This window comes from Lingula anatina, chromosome 10, assembly GCF_051362555.1.
Source record: "Lingula anatina isolate TDL-2025a chromosome 10, LinAna3.0, whole genome shotgun sequence".
In the NCBI taxonomy this organism is placed as follows: domain Eukaryota; kingdom Metazoa; phylum Brachiopoda; class Lingulata; order Lingulida; family Lingulidae; genus Lingula; species Lingula anatina.
This window is the reverse complement of record NC_141776.1, coordinates 4,478,360-4,500,593: the sequence shown is the minus strand read 5'-3', so window position 1 is coordinate 4,500,593 and position 22,234 is coordinate 4,478,360. Positions and strand designations below refer to the sequence as shown.

Here is a 22,234-nt window from a genome sequence, read left to right as displayed (position 1 = left end):
CCACAGCACCGTCTGCATTGCCCATCTCTATCATTTTCTGACCCATGCAATGCAGTGTAGTGGCTGTACTTTGACTTTCACCTAGCACTTGCTTCATTATACGAAGAGCTCTCTGGAATGCACCAAGAGCCTCTGCGTGGTTTCCCTGTGCAGATATGGCACGAGCTAATTCATGTAATGTGTCTGCTGAGGGCAATAGTAGAGTCAGGATGTTCACCATAGCGGTCGTATGCAAGAGCAACTGCCCGTTTATGTAATGACAAAGATTCCTCTTTTTTCCCAATGAAACTCAAAGCTACGGCTGCCCCGTTCAAAGCAGGCATACCCACTCCGTCTTCCTTACCATCTATTGAGGGTTTTGCATTAAGTATGTCATGCAAGGTGGACATAACGGCTTCCTTCTCTCCTTGTCTGACTTTGATTCCTGAAATTCCGGCCTGTGCAAGATATTTCATGCTTAAATCGTGATAAGCAAAGGCCTTGTCAAAAGAGTTGTTCAGGATATCGAGGCAGCGGGGATAATTTTCTTTTGATTCTTGCAACATTAATACCAAATAATAACAGCATTTACAATAATCTTTATATTTGCAGCGCCCATCTTGTTTCTCATACATGTCTTTTGCTTTAGACAGACACTCAACGGAAGCGGGTAAATCTCTAAGTTCGGCCTGCAAATAACCTATATTACAATACAAGAATGCCAGGTCAAAATCACTTTGTTTTCCATGCTCTATAGTGGTGTCTAGTGCTAGTTTGAAACATCTGAGAGAATCAACCAACCTGCCTATCATACTTTTTTTGCAATGCTGCATGTGCTTTCCTTTGAGACTGGTCGCATTGACTTAAAAATATCAATACAGGTCAGTTAAATATCTTTGTCTTTTTCAAACAGTTTTGTTGCACCGCGGACATTTTCTGTTTCAGCAAAGGCGTACATCCTATTTATTCTGTGCTCCATACATATCATGAATATCTGTTTGAAATGATCCATATTTTCTTCGGAAGCCTCATTTTGAGCAAATGCCTGAATAACACTATGCATAGTATACGTCCCGCTGGCTGCATCATACCCCAGAAACGAAGCGTCACAAAGGGTTCGTAGACAAGTTCTGCAATCAAACATAGAAAGACTAACTTGATGCTTGGTCAAGAGTTTGAATGCATCATCTGCATTAAAGCTTGTTGGAAAAAGTGGTAGTATCTGAACAGATTCTTGCAATTCCATGCCCAATTGCTTATAAGACAGGTTAATACAAACTCCAGCGTTTAGGTGTTCGGGAGTTAAGGGTTAAAGTTGTAGGCCAAAAACCGTTTTTGAGTCCAGCTCTTCGATTATATCAATTGTTCTCTGACCTTGGCGCAGTAAGGAACCAAGAATATGAAGCAGAAGTGCAACAAAGCCACATTTTGCACCCAAGCGTTTGCCGTCTTCACGACACAGATTTTGTGAATACGACTGCAACACAACACGTCGAACGATTGATCCGCTGTCAGAGAGTCAAGATCGTGAGTATGTACCTCTGTGTTTGGTAACTGAATTATTGGGCGAGTTGTACATAAAATGTAGGCGTTGTTACAGTTAGTATATCGCTGCAGCATGCAACCGCTGTAGAATGGTAGGGCGTTGTGTATTGTCCTCAAGAGCACTCTCACAGTTGTCTAGTATGATGAGTATCTTTTTGCCGTACGACGATATCTCTTGACAGGCCTTGGTTATTAGACGATCAACGTTGGTGGCACCACTGCTTAAACCTGCTGATGATTGTAAAGCATGAAGAAGGGACAAGGGGATATCATCTGCAAATGAAACATTCTTCATGTCAGCCATGATTGAACGTATTCCCCACTTTGACACAAAGGTGTGCCCTATTACAGTTGCCAAAGTGGTCTTACCTTGGCCTCCAAAAGTTTGTATTACGGCTAGGCGACGCATGTCCTGAAGAAACATGTCTGTAATCTTGTTAACATCTTCTTTGTGTCCCACAAAGCACGCCGGTTGCTGTGGTATAGAGCACGTCTCCAGAACGGACCCTGAAAATATGACTCATCCTATGAGGAAATATTCACAGATAAGCAGATTAGACACATATTTCTCCCATTTAACTGAAGTGACATTTTTTCTTCAATAGCGTTGATTCTCAATCTAGCTACTTGGTTTCTGTGCGACTTTTCTAGAAGGAAGGTTACCTCAAAATGACACACTAAACTGTCACGAGACGACTCTTGTCTCATGACGTATAACTTTCTCTGCTAGTGACAGGCACCCCGCTACAGCCTTGTTGACGCCTTAACAATAATTGTGGCAATGAGAGCCACATAAAGGCTTTCTAACCATTCGAAAAAAACATTCTTTCTTTAAACCTTGTCACCCCATATTGATTCTTACGGATATATGGTATTAACTAATTTGTAAAACTTCATTACACGATCAATTCACTGACCTCACCGTGCATTTAGATTGAATATTCTTTTTTTGTAGGGATAATACTACTTATAATATTGTTGTCCTCACGCGAACTGTGTGTCAGTAATCACGTATCTCCATACTATCTGTACATTGTTTATTTACCAGAGATATCAGTATGTAGTCACATGAAGCCCCCAAGATGACGGACAGGTTGAACATTATCTTTGACATCTATGGCAGGCTTGTATTTTATTCAATAACAGCTCGACTCTAGGACTTGAGCTATAATTAAAGAACGAAAATTTAATAAATATAGATAAGCGACTGCCATTGTAAAGCAACGAACGTGACCATTTTTGCATCGATAGTCAAAGAAATACAGAATCACCACCCCCCCCCCCACACACACACACACATGTATAAAACGACAGCGTTTTTTCTTTCATATCTTCAATATAACTATACAACGATCGATTAAAATATAAACAAAATGATACAAAATGATATTAAGTTATCGACTCGTGTATACTTATATTGAAGATATGAAATAAAAACGCTGTCGTTTGATCCTATACATTTAATAAGCCGTCTGGATGCCATGTATTTTTTGCTTCTGAAACGTTTTGGTGCAAAGGTAACAAATTCACTATATCGAAAGAATGCCTTGACTGACATTTTAGCTGGAGAATATTTAAGGGTAGAATAGGGCGTCTTAAAGAGGCATAACATGGCATAACATAACAGTGGCATCCTTAGATAAACTGCCTATACATTGTGCATTTATTATTAAGTTTGTCCCTTACCATTAGAGTCCTATGTATGGTAATGGTACGAATGGTAAAGAGCTTTCATTTTTTGCCTTCAAACATTATTCTTCAAATTCCCTCTTTAAACATCTCTGCTCGTGGATCTTTTATCTTCAGTGGTGTCCATTCAGAATCTAAACGGTTTGGGTGCGACTTCTTTTAGAAGGAAGCTCACATGAGAATGACGCATTAAACTGTCACGAGACTACTTTTATCTTATGAGGTATAATTTTGTATGACTGTGACTGGCATCCCTCTAGAGCCGTATCGACGCCTCATTGTGTCAATGGGAGCAAAGATAAGAATGAAGTCACACAGTTCATATAACTTTATAAGGCACGTGTGGTGGCACACGAGAAGTCATCCAATCACGATAGTGCTTATTACCACTGCCAAGGAGGTTATGTTATCTACCCCTGTTTGCTTGTTTGTTTGTTTGTCTGCCTGTCATCAACATAACTCAAAAAGTTATGGACCGATTTTGATAATATTTTCAGGAACTGTCAGAAGTGGGCCAAGGAATAGATTATTAGTTTTTGGTGTGATTCGGATAAATAATCTATCAATTATCAATAATCAAAAATAAAAAATTAAGTTATGGACCGATTTTGATGTTATTTTCAGGAACTGTCAGAAGTGGGCCACGGGACAAATGATTAGTTCTTGGTGGCGATCCGGATCAATAATTAATCAATAATCAAAAATATCGAAAATCTGAAGTGGCATTGGATGGACACTTTGTTGCTTTGGCGGAGGTCTGCGCTCTTAGAGTGCTTTTCTAGTTTGAATATTTACTGCCACACGCCGTTTGTGGGTCTTCATTGGCTTCTTTCGATCAGCATAAAGCCCGTGCTTTTATATTTGAGCTAGAAAATGTTCATACAGGCCTGGACTTCCAGCAACACTCCAGTAGCTTGGCAAACACTTGTATTGATGTAAAGCGGTAAAGGAAACTCTGGCCAACTTTTTGTTTGTCTTGTTTATTATAATGTTACCCGGTGAATTGACCCAGATCTAACGATAAAGATTTCTGATGAAATTCAGTCTCTCGCTTTCACTCTTTCTCTCTCTCGTGTGTGTTAGTGTGTGCGCCACCTAAACTGCTGGATGAGGGCAATATAGTGAGAGATAGCCAAAATCATTCAACCGGAGTTCATGGATGTCTATAACAACATTATGATATTATTATTGTTTTGCTCAGTTAAATCAAATCTACGATATCCTTCTTTCCGTGGCAGCGATCTAGCTGTCAGTTTTTTCTCCCTCCCTCTCTCACTCTTAATAATCCATTAACCGTAGCGTGTTGCCAATGTCCATTTCTGTTGGTACTAAATACGACAAGGTTTATATTTTTGGAATCATAAATAGCAAAATCAGTGAGAAGTGAATACTGTGGTGCACTAAAAAGAACCAAATGCAATGCCCACAATATTTTATTTTCAATTGATATACTTAATTCAGATATAATTTTCAATGATTATCCAAATGAATATTGATTATATATTTGGTTTTGAAATTAATCTTATAACTGTCTATCCTCTCTTGCTATTTTTTATTTCATTTTCTGGTTGTTAATTTCTTCAATTCTGAAAAAAAAGAAATGTATTTTATGAACATCTTGACCCCGTTTCTTATAAGACCACATTTTGGTGCTTTCAGTAATATATAAATAAATCTATTCAGTCATAAATGGCAATGATCAAACACAAGCCGAGAAAACTTGCATACCGTTAGTTTTGGGCCAACCTGGACGTAGGCCTTCGTCAGAATGACGTGAGTAGATATTGATACTCAGTGTCCAATAGGTGGTATAGCGGCCAGGACCCTCTAATAAATGTCAGGTAGATCGACCTCCACGACCCTATTCATTGGTGGATGGTGAAGGCTGATATTGATAGCCTCTCGTATCTTACATGGGATATCAGATGACTTGGATTCAAGGACCTTTGTTGAATTCCAATCAGTACTGTGGCCAGTGTCTATTACATGTTTAGAAATGGCAGAGTTGGTATTGTCTATATACAGTCACTGGTTGTCAGTGTTCACTAACCCTGGTCTTATATTGTCTACCTCTCTCACCAATGTAAAAAAGAATTGCAGTCATTGCAGTTGATCTCACATATAGTCCCACAATGGTCAGCTAACGGTATGAAAGTTTTCACGGCTTGTGTTTGATAATTTTCATTTATGATCCAACTACCAAGCCGATAAACATTTGTGCAAATTTATTCTGTGTTTTAATTTGTGATAAAAATGAGAAGATGAATTTGATGGTAATTATGATAGAAATAATGATCTTTAAGAGCTCCTTGTTACTTTTGACGTTTTGAGTACTTTCACATATTTCCATATCAAATGTTAAATAACGCAGAATAACAAACTCAAATGAACATGCTTTTATAAACTTTTATATAATGCTTTTATAAATTAGTACATATCTTAATGGAATACATGTACCCCTTTTTTAAAAAAAATTAATTATATATCATTGATATAGGCATTATCTGACTTCAAATTGCTAAAGTCATTATTTATAAACAAACCTGTTATTAAAAATTATCTCTAGCCCTAAAGATAATAAATAAGGACTGGACTCTTCAACCAACCCATCTTTTTTTTTTTTTTTTTTTTCACTCCTCTTTTCTTCTCAATCACTACAAATATCCTGGTGAATTGGCTACAACTGTCTTCTGACATTAAGCAAATTATCTGACGCATTCAATCCCATAAGTTTTAACTTCCTCGCTATATAGGTCTAGGAGAAAATAGCTCAACTTTCAACTTAGAAAATTAAAAGAAAAAACCATAAACACCCATCCCCGGGGACAGTTGTATCCAGAGGCATACTTAAATTCCAAAGCCCCCATGCACATCCCTGATGATAGTTTCCCTAAGTTTAATCTCCCTCTTTCTAATAGCCAAGTAAAAAATTATAGAAGTTACATTGGGGGAAGGTTCATTCTTAATTTTCACGCTGTAACTTTTGCTAACTGATCCTAGACCATAAGAGCAAGGGAAATTTAAAATTGGACATAGATAGAGTAGCAGCCCAACCTGTTTAGCTAAAATTCCGAAATGCTCATGCACATCTTTGATGACAGGTTTATCACTTCCAAAGTCTCAACTACCCAACCCTAATAGTCTACAAAAAGATAGCAGAAATTACCAACGCACCGACGCACCGGCTCACAGGCGGGCGGGAAAACGTGATCTCTGACTTTTGTCACAAAAGAGCGGGGAAAACAAATAAAAGTATGTATGTTGGCACTCCGAGACAGAATACTCAAAAATTTCAAACCATCTTAACGGGCGTTATCAACTGACTTGTTCATAAAAGGTTCACCTCATCACTTGAATATGATACCGGGTAGTTGTGTTATGGTTTATAAACAGAGATCTAGAGAGCCACAGGAGGTGATATCAACCTATAGGTAATTTCCTTTTTCTGCATGTTTTACATCTTGGAGATGTTAGCTGTTATCTGTCAGTACTCAGATAGACAGTGTATGCAGTACTTGAAAGATACGGCTTACCTTTCTCGCATGCTGCCCCATAATATCCCTTGGAACAAATGCATTTCGTTAGCCAATTTTGAGGATTAAATCCACACGCTGCACCATTCTTGCAGTAATTGAAGCCACATAGAACTAAATGAGAAATTGCAAGGCTTTTAAAATGCTTCGCATGCTCTTTCAATCGAGATATTTCAATTATTATAATCAAATTATAACAAGGTAACTGATATCTAAGGAATGTATTTTGTACAGAATTCTCACCTGACATTTTTTGTGTACTTTTGCCCAGCCATTTTTGTTACTCTTCAAAATAAAAAACTAGATGTTGCCAATAGTTTGCTAACACTGGACCACTCAGGGCCATCAAACGTACTAAAAATTATAAGCAATACAGAAATATAACTCTTACATATAGAAGAAGACACATTGCTAATGGATAATTTGTGTAAAATGAAGCATATCAATTGGTATCAATTGTTGCAGTAGTAAGCATGCTTTCTAACATTTTGCTGTACATATAACTATTTTCTGTTATCCACAAAAGTCGATAATGAGTGTCACAAGGGTATTGCTTACTAAATTCGCATCTTTCTCCGAAAAAATCAGGGCGACAAAGGCACTGGAAGCCAGACGGATCATTAACGTCTTCTAACCGAGACCCACCATTAGAGCAACTGTCAGGCTCGTCTGAAAGCAGATGTTGCAATGGAATTTTAATGGTAGGCATGCCATTCCACGCGAAGATAGATGAAACTTTTGAAATCCAAATACTTTGAATAGGTAGGTCATGCATATCGTTTCGTTTTCACACTATCACGTCTTGTACGCCTCGACCATGTCTTAATGATTTAAAAGACGTCTACGCAAGTGCTCCGTTCTGGTGCAGGAGGCGATGTGTTTTATGTCCGTGCTCTTGTCATATCAAAGACCATTATAATAGTGTCTGTTTTTTTCCTCGCTTAGCACTCAGCATGTTAAGATTAACATACGAATAAAACCTGGTCATACGGTAGTGCTGGTTATTGTGAATGCTAATTCCGAGAGCTACTTCTCCGCAGGGAGATGGGAATGATTCAGAATTGAAAAGATCCATAAACCCAGGCATGGGATTTTTGAGAACAAGCAATGTACTGGGTTTTATATGTACACTACAGGTCAGAAACGTTGCCTACCTCTAATTCAAGGGGTTTTTTTTCGTCTCAGCAGTTAAGTTTCAAAACGGATCAAATTAATGCAGTTTTTAGAATCTCAATGTATATACTATTCGTACCGCACAGTGATACCCCTGTCGGCCCTCTGAGACACAAACAGGACATGCTCAATGAGAAAACGAACGGGGTGCGTTCGCGATGCAATGCTTCGAGAACAGAAGTTCGCGCCATAAAATACTCGGTTTAAGTAATTAATTTTGAATTCCTTATCACAAAGGCCGTCGATCGAGATCAAAAACGGAAAATTTGTTTATGGACCCTAATTCTCCTTGAAACAAAGCCGAACTAGGTATTTCCAACGCATAGACCGACACATCCACCTGGTAGAAAATTTATATTGTTAGGACGTGTAAGTGGGGGTGGTTCATGTAGTAGTCATCTAAACGTTGACTGAAGAAAAAGAAGTAGACTTCTGGTGGACTGGAATGATATAAAATGTAGGCACTTTATATGAACCCAAAATATGTTTTTCAAATATCTTTGCCTTCCTGCAGTCAATGTCCCTGTCCACGCCTACGTAGCCCACAACCAGGGATCCTTTGGTCTCCACTTCAACGATCTTGGAGAACAACGAAAATAAAAAAACGCACGGGCGCACGGTAAGATGAGATACATGTATAACTAGAAAAGAACTCCTAGAGCGCAGACCTCCGCCAAGGCAGCGATTTTTTATTATTATTGTTTATTGATTGATTAATGATCCGGATCACCGCCAAAAACTATTCCTCTCTTCCTTGGCCCACTTCTTACAGTTCCTGAAAATGTCATCAAAATCGCTCCATAACTTTTTGAGTTATGTTGATGACAGACAGACAAACAAACAAACAAACAGGGGTGAAAACATAACCTCCTTGGCGAAGGTGATGACCCTCGTTTTTTTTCACAAAAAAAAAAAATGAAAATTGATACTGTATCTCGGAATTACTAACTTGCTTTTCTACATTTACATGTATGTCACGCTGGGCCCCGCGTATTGCGAATCGCTCTATCAAATAGAGGCTACAATGTATTGTATGGGACGAGTATGGGCGAGTTATGGAATCGAGACGCTTAATTTGCGCACGTGCGCAACATAGCGAACCTTTCGAGATACGGAGCCCTGGTCTCTATACACTTACACGTATGAGTCAGCTGAGTATGACTGAGAAAGACGCATGTCATCAAGGTCAGAACAAGGCTCGGGCAAAACAACAATCCCATCATTGATTGGTTGATGTTAGATACAGTACTCTTTTATACCACTTCTATCCTGGAATAAAATAAGATATTCAGAAGAGCTAAGTGGTGAAAAAATTTACAGCATCTTACATGTACGGCAATCTTAAAACTTTAAATACGGCTTAAACTACGGTTTATCCGAATGGCTTTTAAAATTCATGTACATGTAGTCTTATGGTACCTGTTTTAGAAATAAAGCTTCGGAATTTGCCAATGGAGTTTGTTGTTACAAGAGTATGATAGGCCCTATTGTTATTAAACACATTAGGGGCAAAGACAACGTCGCTGTCAATACCCATAAGGCTTAGCAGGTGTTATGAACTTTCCAGTCATGTGGACCCACCATTGTATGTATATATATAAGATGGACATAAACTAGACATAATGTGGCTTTATTAGAGAGTGCCTTTTTCTACAGAGAAACTTTGAATTAATTTGCTGGCAGACTGATAGCAGACTCATAGCAACTCTAGGGACTTGTTCCATTAAATATACTGTATACTGGTACATGTTGGACTATCTTCGGATGCTCTTGGAGAAACTGTTACAGTTAATTGAGTCAGAGACTTTAAGGACAAGTACCGGTAACAAGATAAGGACAATTTGAGATAAGCTAATTTTTGTTAAATTATACTCTCGTTTGTTTATTTTGTTAAGTTAATCGATAGTTAAATTTTAAATTATGTTATAGGTTTTTGCTGACACCTAAGGGTACTGTGACCCGTAACAAGCCATACTTGTACCTGTGTTGTTATTATTTGCTTTGGTACGAATTCTTTCTTTATTGTATTCCATTCAAATTGTCGCTAAGACTCGACAAGCTTTTTATACGGCGAAAAAATGCTATCAAGTTATTCTGCCAAATGACTCGAGATGAAAAAAATAAGATCCATTGATGTATGTAGCCTTTATCCTAGTGTTAACAAATACAAACCATATCCCCTACAGCACCCCGAAATTAGTACTGAAAAATTTGGAGACCTTGACAACTACTAAGAGCTGATACGCTGTACGGTTTTACCCCCAAGAAGCTCTTTCATCCTGTATTACCACTCAGGATAGATTAGCATAAAATGAGTACTTACACTGTATTTGCACTGCTATGCGGTTAGACTGTTGCTATGGTTTCATCACAGTTTGCGCTCAAGTGCCCCTTTACTACTCATGTTCTCTCACGATAAATCCCTAATTTACTTTCATCAAATTGTCTACGGATCTCAGTAATTGTTTTGTCACCCATGTACTTATGGTGCAGAGAATCACTAGGAGGTAGATGTAAGTCATGATGGAAGGCGATCATATCTTGTATTACTCCGTATTTGGTCGTATAGAGTTCCCAGCCAAACTTAACATATAATATATTTGAGAGGAAGCACTACCCTCCACCAGAACCACTGAGAAATAGTTCACTGTTTAGTTACCAACAATCGGCGTGTGCAGTAAATCACCATCAAGTTGCATAATTGCACCGATCAAAATATGTCTCAGTTAACATAAAGCTTACCTCGTTTTTCCTCGTTGATGTCAGGTCAGGCAGTGAAACGAATCTTTACCTACTGGTAAATAATATACTGTAAATAATATCAATGTGAAAAACTTGTCACGTGGGAAGCCATCCAATCACAATATAGTAGTGTCAAATATCTGTCATGTTGGAAATCAAATGTAAAGGGAAACATTGAGTGAAAATCTTTCACATCTTAGACTCAATCAAGGGATTTCATAATGCATTTATCGCTACAGCCTATCAAGCGAATGGATTCGAAAGTAATTGACAGTCTTTGGATGGGCTAATAGGCGCTCGTCGGTCCTGCAGGTAGGATCTCTGAGACAAATGGATTATATGTATTTCTGCTACACGAAATACAGCGGGTATTTACAGAACCTGCAAATGATCGAGACTTGATGGGTTCTCGTGTGCCACGATTATCACATAATTATTTTCGATTTGTCATTATCCCTCAATTATGTATTCTCGAGCAGATTTGGGCTAACTTTAATTCCATTCCTAAAGTGTTTTTGATTTATCTAATCCCCAAGCTTTATAGCTATTTCATTTAAACTGTTCATGGTTAATATGTGAACGCCAAAGTACACACCTGTCAGAGGGAAGGGATTACCTTATGCGTTCCGCGTGATTGGCCTTATTTTTCGAGCGTGTTGCGTTATTTGAGCCAAACATTCTGCGTGAAACGTGATTCGGGAAATCTTGAATATATCTTCCAATATTGATTGTCTTGAATATACCTTGGTGATTGGTGATTGAGCTGTCTTAATATTGTCGATCGGTGATAAAGGGGGGTATTCCCTATCTTTGTATTTGATTAATGACACGCACATAGAATGATTTTGCCGTTTATCAAATGTAAGAGTAAACATATGTTTTGATTTGGTTCGTAGAAACACATGCTTACCAAACTGTATGACAAGACAGAGGTAGTAAACAAGCATAGCTTTTCATTAGTCATATAATGGAAGTAATTCTATATTATCAAACGCGTTATAGGGGTTTCCATTTGGTTAAACTCCGACGCCCTGAATATCAGCAGCATTGGTATTAGCTGGATGATGCAAATGACATATGTGACTGGTGTGAGAGGCCTACTTTGGTTGCATTTTTTGGTTGATATTCCAACACTTTCTCGCCCTTACCTAGCTGTTTAGGCATGCGCAACACGCACACACACACACACACACACACACACAACCAAGAAAGAGAGAGGGAGATAAAAATTGACAGCTAGATCGCTGTCACGGAAATAAAAGTGTACTACATTTGATTTGACTGAGCGATGAAACAAAAATTGATTAAAAAGATTGAGTAGAGATCATTGCCTTACAGTAGGGTTCATAATTAAGTTTCTGTTGTTTTCCGTTTTATAACGTTTAAAATATTTTAATCCCTATTTTGTGAATAGAAAGGGGTGGGCAAACAATGGGCACCCTTATCAATTCCGTCAAATTTTAAACAAAATAACAGTAGATACTCCAGCGCAGTAGACTCCTGCAATCATACTGCAAAAATGCTTCGATTTGGAAGCTAATTAGCATATTTGAAACATGCTTCTATCATTCTGCTAATCTACTGCATTAATGCTCCTCTCTGTACAAAGCTATGTACTTTTTGGAATAGAATTGCAGTAGGCTATACTGCATTTCTACTGCAAATATGCTCCACACAACTACTGCGTTAATGCTTCTATGCTACTTCGATACTTCTGCATTTTCGTGCAGGGAATAGCTTTGTTGAGTGGACACCATGACGCCGGTAATTAGGTGTCATTTACAGCAGAGTACTTCAGCCAAAATATCACATTTGCTTGTTATGGTGACAAGATAGCAGTCTTAAGTGGCTAGGAGCAATGCCAACGTCTGCCACGACAATCAGCCCAAGCACTGTTTTACTATTATCGTCGGGCCCGTTGGAGTTTCATTTAGGATCCTGCCATGCGATGTTCTATATAATTCATTTTGTCCAATTAAATTGGAGCTAATATCACTGCTTTTCGCATTCTTTTTATAACATGCTGTGGCAAAATTTAAATGTATTTTTATTGTAGCAAAGACTACGTAAGAAGATACTTACTCTAGTTACTATTATTCTCTTTCAGTTGCTTTTAGCCACGTTCAGTAGTTGGAACCACTTGTTTGTATAATAAAAATGCATTAAAGTTTTCTAATTTTTATTTACTGAAAAAAATTAAGGGGCACATACACCCGTGGAGGTACTGCATACACAACAAAAGGCATCCACAGGGGTTTCCAATTAATATTTTTCCTTTTTCCTTTTATGGAGCTTTTCTATTCTGACTCATTCCCATCTCCCTGCAGAAAAAGCAATCCAAGCTGCGGCATATGTGCCCCTCGTAATGAGCATTCACAATGGCCAGCACTATTATATGACCAGGGCTCCGTATCTCGAAAGGTTCGCTATGTTGCGCACGTGCATTAGTGTCTCGATTCCATAACCGATTCTATTTCGAGATACGGGGCCATGGAATCGAGACACTTGCGCACGTGACACCTGTTTTTTTTTTTTTTTTTTTTTTTTAACATTTTTATCTATTTTTATCGATTGTCCTTAATTTGGGTAGGATATTTGGCACTGGTCATGATGGAAACCATTAGTAATCCGAGTATGGATCCGGATTTGGCGCCATAATATATTTTTCATTAAAACTTCGAGATAGGGTCATTTTTTACTAAATTACTCATAACCAAAATGAATGGAATTCTACCGGTACATGTATGAAATGTTACTGTACACAGTGAGATGGCATACAAATAGAATACGTTTCGAATCATATTATATGTGCCTTAGTTTTAAGTGAACACTCACAAGCTACAACTGTCGCACTACACGCACGTTTTTTTTTTTTTTTTTTTTTTTTTTTTTTTTTTTTTTTTTTGTGATATGCAAAAGAACTACAAATTAAATACAAAGTATTTCCCCATCCAAAATGGCGTGCTTTTGAAAGCATGAAAAGCTGCTGGCAACTGCAGTTGGCCTTAGTTTAAAATGAGTCGTGTATGGCGTGAAGGCAAATATGACGGACCTGAAAAGTAAATTGAAACAATGTACTAAATCCTTACTACCGCTTACGTACCTGATAGATGTAAGCCATATTCATACCAAATCTAATACCGGATTCGATCTTTGAGAAGGCAAATTGTAATTTCAACATTCAAAAATAAAGACTTATGTCCCCTTGGACTTGCGTTGAGAATACTTATCAAGTAAAATGACATAATTTAAGACAGCAAAGCCTCTTGTCTGACTCTTTCTCTGATCAGATAAAATGTTTTAATTATAAGTACTGAATGCACAAGTTAGTGAATTTTTTCTTACGTTAACACATGGCGGGGCACTGAGGGCAAATGTCACGGCGGCAGCGACATCTTCTGGTTGAAGACACTGTTGTGAAATGATATTACAAAAGATGGAAGATATTGAAGGGGTTTCTGATATACAAAAGATATTAGATAATTGGTGATTAAAATTATTATTGAGAAAAATTAAGGTGAATGATGGAAACGAAAACCAAAATATTTACTGTAAGACAATGACTCTTTTATTAAGCCTAAAGGGTGTTATATATAAAGTAACACATACGACACTAGTTAAACGCACAAGAATGGCACGTTAAAAGACTGAAGTATATATCATCAGTATCTTCGCTTATATTTCAATTTGTCTGATTCACTTTAAATCCATTAAAACCCAAAACGTTACCAAAAACTTTGTTCGAATCCCTTTTCCATTTACTTGGTGCCGTGATTTCTGTTATTTGCGAAAGGCAAAGGGGATTGGAATGACTGAAGAATTTTGTCATAAAACATTTTATTGAAGCTTACAGTTTCCGGACAGAAGAGGTTGTCGTTCATGTCTGCTCTTGCTTGCGGAGTGTCCCCCAATCCAGGACTAATCACCTAACAGCAGAGCATAATGTTTCAATATTGGGTTACATTAACAAAATGTTACATAAATACCACTGAATTCATATTATTCTAGCCGACCATCTACGGATATCCGTGGGTTGTGAGAGATGGGACATATATACAAATGCGATAACAATACTGTAAAATTGCATTTCATTTATATCTCAATTGTATCTCACTTTTTCTTTTGTTAATTTTCTCCGCTAAGTGTAAATAAGGAGTTATCGTCTGGACTGTAATTTCTCTTAAATACACATTTATTCTCAATTTCGGTCTCTCTCTCTCTCACATTCATACCGTCGTCCGTATTTTCGTTTTCTCTTTTCTCAGCTCGTGTCTCAGGCCCTCTGTGAAAGCCTTCAGGGCAAACTTTGTTGGGGTATACATGTGACATGAAAAGTCCTCGTGAACAGTGCTCTCACATACACTGTAATTAAATAGAGCGTACTTGTCAGAAACGATAACATGATTAGTTTCCCAGAACCATTTCATCAGTATAAAATGGCGAATAGCTACTTTTGTCTGTCACTTCACAATTTTATGGACGTTTTAACCGTTTGCAAAATGAATTTTTGCCAATTCGCACAAGGTACAATGTAGGCCTACCAGTGAGCCAAATGCATTTTCAAAGCCCGGAGTAACATCTTTGGAATGTGATTTGTTTAATTTTTTCAATAGCTAATAGTCAATTTACTTGGAAAACAGGAAAAAATATGTAAATACTGTTTGAGACCAATGTATTACCTGCTCATATTAATAATGTGCCCTTCATCCCTGTTTTTTCTTGTATGGACTGAATGGTCAGTTGGGAAACGGTTATGACAGCGAATACGTTCAACTGAAAAAAAAACGCTTTAGTTTTATTCGAGAGGCCGTTCCTGGTTGACAGTATATCAGTATAAATGAAACGACAATTCGTGATCATTTTTTCTAGATCACTTTTTCGATCACATTTTTGCACTTGCTGTCCGTTGCATAATTGTATTACTTTAAATGGATAATAACTCTTTGTATGAGATCTATATTTCACAATAAAAACATTGTAAACAACCCATAGGAATATAATATATTCTGTTTTACCACAAAAACGGCAGTTATAGCTATTATTCTGATATCTGAGCTTGTCATCGGACCACGTGACCTCCATAGATGGCTATACTTTGTTATAATCTATTGAGAGATTATAACAAAAAAACAACCTTTTTAGAAAAAAAACGGGACTAACTTTGAATGTAGAAATGGATTCATTAACCATTGGTAAGTATGGAAAAACTGTTGTTTACTAGAGGGAAATTCATTTTTTGGCCCAAAAACGAGCAGTAATTATCCCTTTAAGTGTCAGCTTAACAGCAAAAAAGCTTTGTTCATGCACAGCATGGCTTGGCGCTCAATAAGATGTCTGGCAAACATTTTCTCACTGAACATATACGTATAAGCTATAACATGTACCCGAATTTAACGCTCTGGTAATGCAGAGCCTGCGAAGAAATACAAAGTTGAGGCGGAAGCAGTAATGGTAATTGATTAAAAACAAAAATATTTTTAAACAAGAACTTAATCCCACATTCCTAGATAAAAAGTAACAATTTAAAATAAAGGAACAGACCTAAGCCGAAACATATTTTCCTTGTGACATAGATTCAGAATATATCATAAAAAGTAAAAAAAGTCTGGGTCTAAAAGATAAATGCTAAGATAAATTATAAATGCTACTAAAAAAAATATGAGTTTTCTCACTTCATACATTGTCTTGGTGTCAGATAAAGACCCTATCTTGCAATCCAGAAATAGGTCAACACCAGCGTTGTTAACACAAACATCGACACCACCCAACTGTTCTTTGATTTTCTGAAACATGGACTCTATCTCCGCCGTTTTGGTAAGGTCGCATTTCATTGGAATCAAGCTGCCTTTTTCATCTTGAAGATCTGTGGCTGTTTTCTGGAATACAAATATCCAAAGAACTCTTCAACAAACTATTGAAACTAATCATTCAATTATAAGTGATCCCTTCTCTTATACACGTATTAAAATATTGAACGGGGTGAAATATTTAGGAAATTTCGAAGCTTAATTGCCAATAAGTAAGCATTTGCTGATATTCATGTCTATTCTACATGGTCGTCATGATCGACCGAATGCACTTGGAGATAACAAATTATTTAAAGCCAGTGGAAGATATTGAAAATGAAAAAAAAAAAAAAGAAATACAAAGATTTGGTTTCAAACCTGTATAGACGGAAGACATCACAGTGGTATGCATGCACACTGAACGTTTACTTAATCTTCTGCTTGTCCTTAATATTAGATTTTTTAGAATTTCACAGTGATTCAGACTTTCACTATACCTCTAACAATCAACTTGTACTTGCAAGTAGATGTTATTATTATTATTATTATTATTATTAAACACACCTATAAAACACAAATACCAAGGAAAATATAAAATTCAACCATACTTGCATATCTTCAACGTGTCTGGCACATCCAACCACCACCATACCGCTCTTAACCAGAGCACGTGCAATGGCTGCTCCTATCCCTTTCGATGCTCCAGTTACCAAGGCAACGCGTCCTGTCCAGCGATCCATATCTAAAACATACATCATACTGCAATCAGTTTAATCCAAATACCCATCAACCCACGAAAAGAGGGGGGAGACACGGAGTATGAGGGAGGTCACAATACTTATGACACAGAGAGAGAGAGACAGAGAGAGACAGAGAGAGAGAGAACCACACCTCATATATATGCACACACTAGTGAACGTATTGGTTCTACATTTCTTTTTTTCGTATCCTCAATAAACAGGGATTGTTAATGCTGATATAGAATCATATTGCAATGACCATGGAGCACCAAAATACCTTTAAACTGTGTAGAAAGCGACTTCTGGTGCACTGGAGTCTTTGCCGCAGCGTGTTTACCTTTACTCCTATGATATCTGGGTCAACACCTGTAGCAATTCTCAATGGGTAAAAAGCGTAATACAGAACGGTGATATTTAAAAATAGAACAGATATCACAATTGCGGTACGTGTCCCTGATGTGGATGTGCTTGCTGTGACATCATTTTTTAGGAGACCGGATTTTATAGTACTTGTAATTATTGTAATTAAATAGGAGTCTGTTTAGATAAGGAAGATCTTTTTGAAACCAGAATCACAAATCTCAGCACCAAAATACTGCTGTAACGTCATCTGCTCTTATTAGCAAATTCCAATGTATTTTAGATGCCACTAATTATCTCTGAACATGGCAATGTTTATGTTAGCCTTATCTAAGAGTATAAAAATATCCTAACTTACCATCTCCCTTAACGCGTTCAGTCAATTCCAGGGAATCTACGTTTTAAATGCAAGTGCTATTTATTTATTTATTCTTTTATTTATTTATTTATTGTTGCTTTTTTATAAGACATTTTTGTATGGTCATTTTTGTTTTCCGTGTTATATACGCTGTGAGATAATATCAATAAATGATAATAGTAATGATAAAAAATTATTTTAGCTATTATAACTATAAATAAACATTTAGAAAAATATAGTTTCGGAACTGTAAGCAAATAAAAAAACGAAGACAAAGGCAATATTTTGGATGAGTAAGCAGCCTATATTATGACACGACTTGAAACTTGAAACCAAGGAGCCTGACTTGACAGTCTGAAAATCCCATCGTTGAACGTGGCTGCAGTGGTCCATATATGACGTCTTCTGCTCACATTAGCAAACCCCAAAGTATTTAAGAGGCCGCAGCTTTATCTCTGAACATGGCAATATTTATATTCACCTTATCTATATCGTATAAAAATAGCGTAAGTCAACAATTTCCCTTAACGCGTTCGGCCAATTTCATGTCATCGAAGTTTTAATGATAAGTGTGTAAGTGTTATTTTGTTGTTGGTGGTGTTGCTGTTTTTCTTGGGACACTTCTGTGTGGACATTTCTGTTTTCCCTGTGTTTTATACGCTGTGACATAACATCAATAAATGATAATAGTAATAATTAAATATTATTTTAGCCATTATAACTATAAATAAACATTTAGATAAATATAGCTTCGGGATTGTAAGCAAATAAAATACACAGATGAAGGCAATATCTTGGATGAGTAAGCAGCCTATATAATGACACGAAAATGTTGCAAACAAACTCTGTATGATAAACTTGTAGCTTATCTGACTATTTTGAAGCTAAGGAGCCTGACTTGTCAGTCTGAAAATCTTATCGTTGAACGTGGCTGCGGTGGTCCATATTTTGACCCGACTAGTGCATGCATACCCCAAGGCAATGCCTGGATAAGTATAGCGTGATCAGCCCATTTCAAGACACGTAAATATATTTGTACGTATAGACTTGTAGGTTATCTGAAGGCCTTGAAGCCAAGGGCCCCAGACCTGAGCTGAATGATACTGGAGTGTAGTTAGGCAGACGCTGCAATCAGGTGGCTGGAGGCCGTAAAAGAGAGACGTGTCCTGGAAGGAACAGCAAGCAAGGGTAGTAAAGTAGGTTTTGTATAAATGAGTTTGAATAAATATATTTTAATGATATATACATAAATGTTGAAGTGATAGCCGTGGGTTGCATGTGAAATTCAACAGGAAAACTAACATAAGATATTAAAATTATGTAAAATACAATGTTGATTTAATTTTTTTCTTTTTTAAAACATTATAATCTTTTTAATCTCTTTATCATCGTAACATTTTAATCCATCCATAAAGATACAAAGAAATATTCCAGGAACGATGATCGTCTTGAGTTTGTTGAGTTTACTTACTGTGAAGACCGTCTTGGTCGGGAGCGCGGTATTCCTGTTGGTGATGTCATATCTACAGAGGAAGAAGTACAAACTCCCGCCAGGACCTCCACAGCTGCCGATAGTGGGGAGTTACTTTGGTCAGAGGCTTTTTGTAAACCATATGTCACTCATCCTATGTTAATTATTTGCTAAAAATCTATTTAGAAATTCAAAAAAAATCTTTTTGGTTATAACTTTATTATATATAAACATTAATTTAAAAAAAATAAATGTGATATATACATTTAATATTTATTTTTCGAAATATTTAATTATTAATTAATATTTGCAGAATTTAGGAAAGATAGCCGACTGTATTCCGTATTCACAAAGCTCGGGAAGTCATTTAGTGACTTGTTCACCATTGATTTAGGTAAAAGCTTATAATTCTTTCTTTTTTTCTGCAGAAGTATCATCTAGAATTAAGCAGTTAGGCAAAAGCCAATGTTTATTTTTTGATCGGCTCAGATGAGCTTTTCCGGCAGGTGTTTCTTTTTACATAAAACTTAAATACAAATATGGTGATGGTACACGTTAGCCTCATTAGTTCATTCATAAAAAAAACTTGCTCTATTGCTCAACAGCACGGTAAACAATGTGTAGTATATGCATACGGTTGACGTTAACAGGTTTTTGGCACAATGTCGTGGTCCTGAAATCTGCGGATATTGTCCACGAGGCTTTCGTCGAAAAGAAGGAGATATTTGCAGGAAGGGAAACTCTAACTTGGAAACGTAAGTATCTGTTATATTATGGCAAGATTAATTATCGTGTTGATAGGGGCAAAGTCTTTACAAACCGGCATCTGAATACTAGGGGTATAAAATGAACTTTACATGCATTCAAAACGGTCCTAACTATCCATACAATAGTATGTGTGAGGGGTTTTGCAATAGTGTGAGGAGGGGGGTTCTAATACACCTTTTTTAGATTTAATCCAATCATTGCTATCATACTTTTTTGTGAGAAGGTTGAGATAATGTCTCTTATACACCTTTTTTAGATTTAATCCAATCATTGCTATCATACTTTTTGACAGTCAAAGTATTCAGCGGAGGCAACAGAGATATAATTTTCAGTGATTACGGTCCAGTGTGGAGACTACAGAGACAGATGGCTTTAAAGGCATTCAGGTAATTTGATCGAATTATTGGTTGCAAAACTAAGTCAGCTGAATAACGTTTCTAACAGATTTCAACTCGCTCAAATTAAATATTTCCAGTTGTAAATAAACACGACATGGGCCGTAGGCTTCTCTTTAATATTGTTTTATATTCAGGAACTACTCTGAAGGCATTCAGGCACATTAATTCAGTTGATATCTCTATATATTTTTCAGTTGAACAATGTTCCAAACACGGTTCGCTTTTGTATGCACATCACAGATACCCTTGTTTGAACCAACTTGTTTTATATCTAGATCATAGAGGCAGAAATATACTGGAATCAATGTCTGCTCTACTAATTTCTCTACCTTGTAACTCATAGCATTTTTTTAATTTGTGTAACCCTAAAATACATGATAATTAGCGAAATTCGTTGTATGCTTTATTTTAACAATAAACTTGCAAACACGTAACGAAAATGCATCATTAAGTTAAACTATTTCCATGGCTTACTTTACTAATGCATGTCCATTCTAACTTGAATCATCATATCTGCAAGTGTTTTTCTTCTCAATTTAATGATTTCCCTTTCCACTTTCCATTAGTTGGAAAATGGAAAATTGCCTGAATAATGTCATTCCAGGGGAGATATTTTTTATGTTATTTTAATTTTTTTTAAATTAACTTTTATTTATTCACTCTCAGTATTATGATAATGCAAATACCAATGAAATTGATCGTACTGCATAACGTCATTCAAATGTACCTGAATTGGAATATTATTTTATTTTTCAGGGCCTACGTAGCGAGTGATAAATTGGAAACATTCGTGAGGTCTTCTTTTGATGAAGTTGCCACTTTGATTGAAAAAGAGACTGAGCCATTTGACATAGATTCTCATTTTCAGTTACTTATCTTCAACATCGTCTGCAGAATGGCTTACGGAAAAAGGTAGGTTCCATAACATTTGGGAATACTCTTCTGCAGGAGAGTCCGGTGATTTCCTGTTTTAACAATGGATATATAAAAATAAACGAAACTTTACTCCCCAATCGAAGGGATATGAAATAACCCTTGTTACAATTAAAATCATGACTTTACAGTACAAATCCTTCATATTTTATTATGTCCAAAGATACAAGTCCTTATTCAACATTTTGTTGAAAATATAATCAAATAAACAAAAATAGAATTAATGAATGGGTTAATACAGCAACAAACGTTTATTTACATTTAAAAAACGAATCCACTTTCAAACCTTTCCATCGCTACACCTTGATTAAACGTGTACTGAATAGGGCATCAAAACCAATGAGGGCATATTGCCCGGAGATTGTAACGATAAATATACATATAATGCTTGAATGTACATGCTGTCGCGGATATAATTTTTAGGTCAAAGAAAGGTATGTACACAGATATTTTATTACTGATTTGTACCTGGTAACAGTTTGATCTTATTATTCTAGTTACAAAATTGACGAGCCGGAGTTCGTTTGGCTGAAGGACACCGTGGACAAAACCATGGGAACCGTATTTGGAAGTATCATTCCCTCTGACGTCATTCCCGTCTTGAAGCATTTTCCTATCCAGTCATCCCTCTCGGTGAAACAACTCATAAAGGAACTGAACGACTTCCAAAATGTCAAACTGGCAGAACACAAGAAAAATTTGAACTCGGGTTCGTACATGTAGTTTATTTACATTTCACACCTTATATACAACTGTAGG

At 36.8% G+C, this 22,234-nt stretch overlaps 3 protein-coding genes and 1 long non-coding RNA gene across 12 annotated transcripts in view; 1 reads left to right on the top strand and 3 right to left on the bottom strand.

The window, feature by feature from the left end:
* LOC106155959 (steroid 17-alpha-hydroxylase/17,20 lyase) overlaps positions 1-22,234 on the top strand; it is a 33,978-nt gene that overhangs the window by 9,173 nt on the left and 2,571 nt on the right. For 2 of the 3 annotated variants that reach the window (XM_086997728.1, XM_086997729.1), the window contains exon 8: positions 21,973-22,184. In XM_086997728.1, coding sequence (XP_086853854.1) covers positions 21,973-22,184 — 212 coding nt within the window. Of the gene's footprint in view, positions 1-18,115; positions 19,102-19,339; positions 19,496-19,689; positions 19,771-20,026; positions 20,132-20,436; positions 20,531-21,298; positions 21,455-21,972; positions 22,185-22,234 lie in introns of those variants that run through there. The other variant, XM_013531005.2, reaches the window with a different exon arrangement.
* LOC147759425 (uncharacterized) lies at positions 1,627-3,564 on the bottom strand. The gene is made up of 3 exons (XR_015331514.1): positions 3,211-3,564; positions 2,570-2,689; positions 1,627-2,031 (listed from the first exon to the last, which is right to left on the bottom strand). It is a non-coding gene; the product is annotated as an uncharacterized LOC147759425 (long non-coding RNA).
* On the bottom strand, positions 4,629-11,257 carry LOC147759424 (protein glp-1-like). Its single transcript, XM_086997708.1, has 5 exons — positions 10,662-11,257; positions 9,058-9,188; positions 7,305-7,415; positions 6,747-6,860; positions 4,629-4,799 (listed from the first exon to the last, which is right to left on the bottom strand). The coding sequence occupies exons 2-5, from the start codon at positions 9,140-9,142 to the stop codon at positions 4,771-4,773; spliced, it is 339 nt and encodes a 112-aa protein (XP_086853834.1). The 5' UTR covers positions 9,143-9,188; positions 10,662-11,257; the 3' UTR covers positions 4,629-4,770.
* On the bottom strand, positions 13,530-17,901 carry LOC106155960 (dehydrogenase/reductase SDR family member 11-like). 7 transcript variants are annotated; one of them, XM_086997735.1, is made up of 8 exons: positions 17,465-17,901; positions 17,056-17,189; positions 16,341-16,537; positions 15,341-15,434; positions 14,894-15,023; positions 14,513-14,587; positions 14,007-14,072; positions 13,530-13,713 (listed from the first exon to the last, which is right to left on the bottom strand). In XM_086997735.1, the coding sequence occupies exons 4-8, from the start codon at positions 15,346-15,348 to the stop codon at positions 13,672-13,674; spliced, it is 321 nt and encodes a 106-aa protein (XP_086853861.1). In that variant the 5' UTR covers positions 15,349-15,434; positions 16,341-16,537; positions 17,056-17,189; positions 17,465-17,901; the 3' UTR covers positions 13,530-13,671. The 7 variants fall into 7 exon arrangements, 4 of the variants coding, with proteins under 4 accessions (XP_086853861.1, XP_086853859.1, XP_086853857.1 ...); XM_086997733.1 differs by having other exon boundaries at positions 16,334-16,537; positions 17,465-17,896; XR_015331444.1 differs by lacking the exons at positions 13,530-13,713; positions 14,894-15,023 and having other exon boundaries at positions 14,036-14,072; positions 16,334-16,537; positions 17,465-17,602.

Bases quoted from the DNA above. Each gene is read 5' to 3' on its own strand.
- LOC147759424 (XM_086997708.1), bottom strand. From the start codon at position 9,142: ATGATGGGATTGTTGTTTTGCCCGAGCCTTGTTCTGACCTTGATGACA. The intron at 7,416-9,057 runs GTAAGTGTATAG...ATCTGCTTTCAG, and splicing joins TACTCAGCTGACTCATACGT to ACGAGCCTGACAGTTGCTCT. The intron at 4,800-6,746 runs GTAAGCCGTATC...CTTTTTTTTCAG, and splicing joins TGGGGCAGCATGCGAGAAAG to AATTGAAGAAATTAACAACC.
- LOC106155960 (XM_086997731.1), bottom strand. From the start codon at position 17,187: ATGGATCGCTGGACAGGACGCGTTGCCTTGGTAACTGGAGCATCGAAA. The intron at 16,538-17,055 runs GTATGGTTGAAT...TTTGTATTCCAG, and splicing joins GACACGTTGAAGATATGCAA to AAAACAGCCACAGATCTTCA. The intron at 15,435-16,333 runs GTGAGAAAACTC...TTTTTTTTTCAG, and splicing joins ACACCAAGACAATGTATGAA to TTGAACGTATTCGCTGTCAT.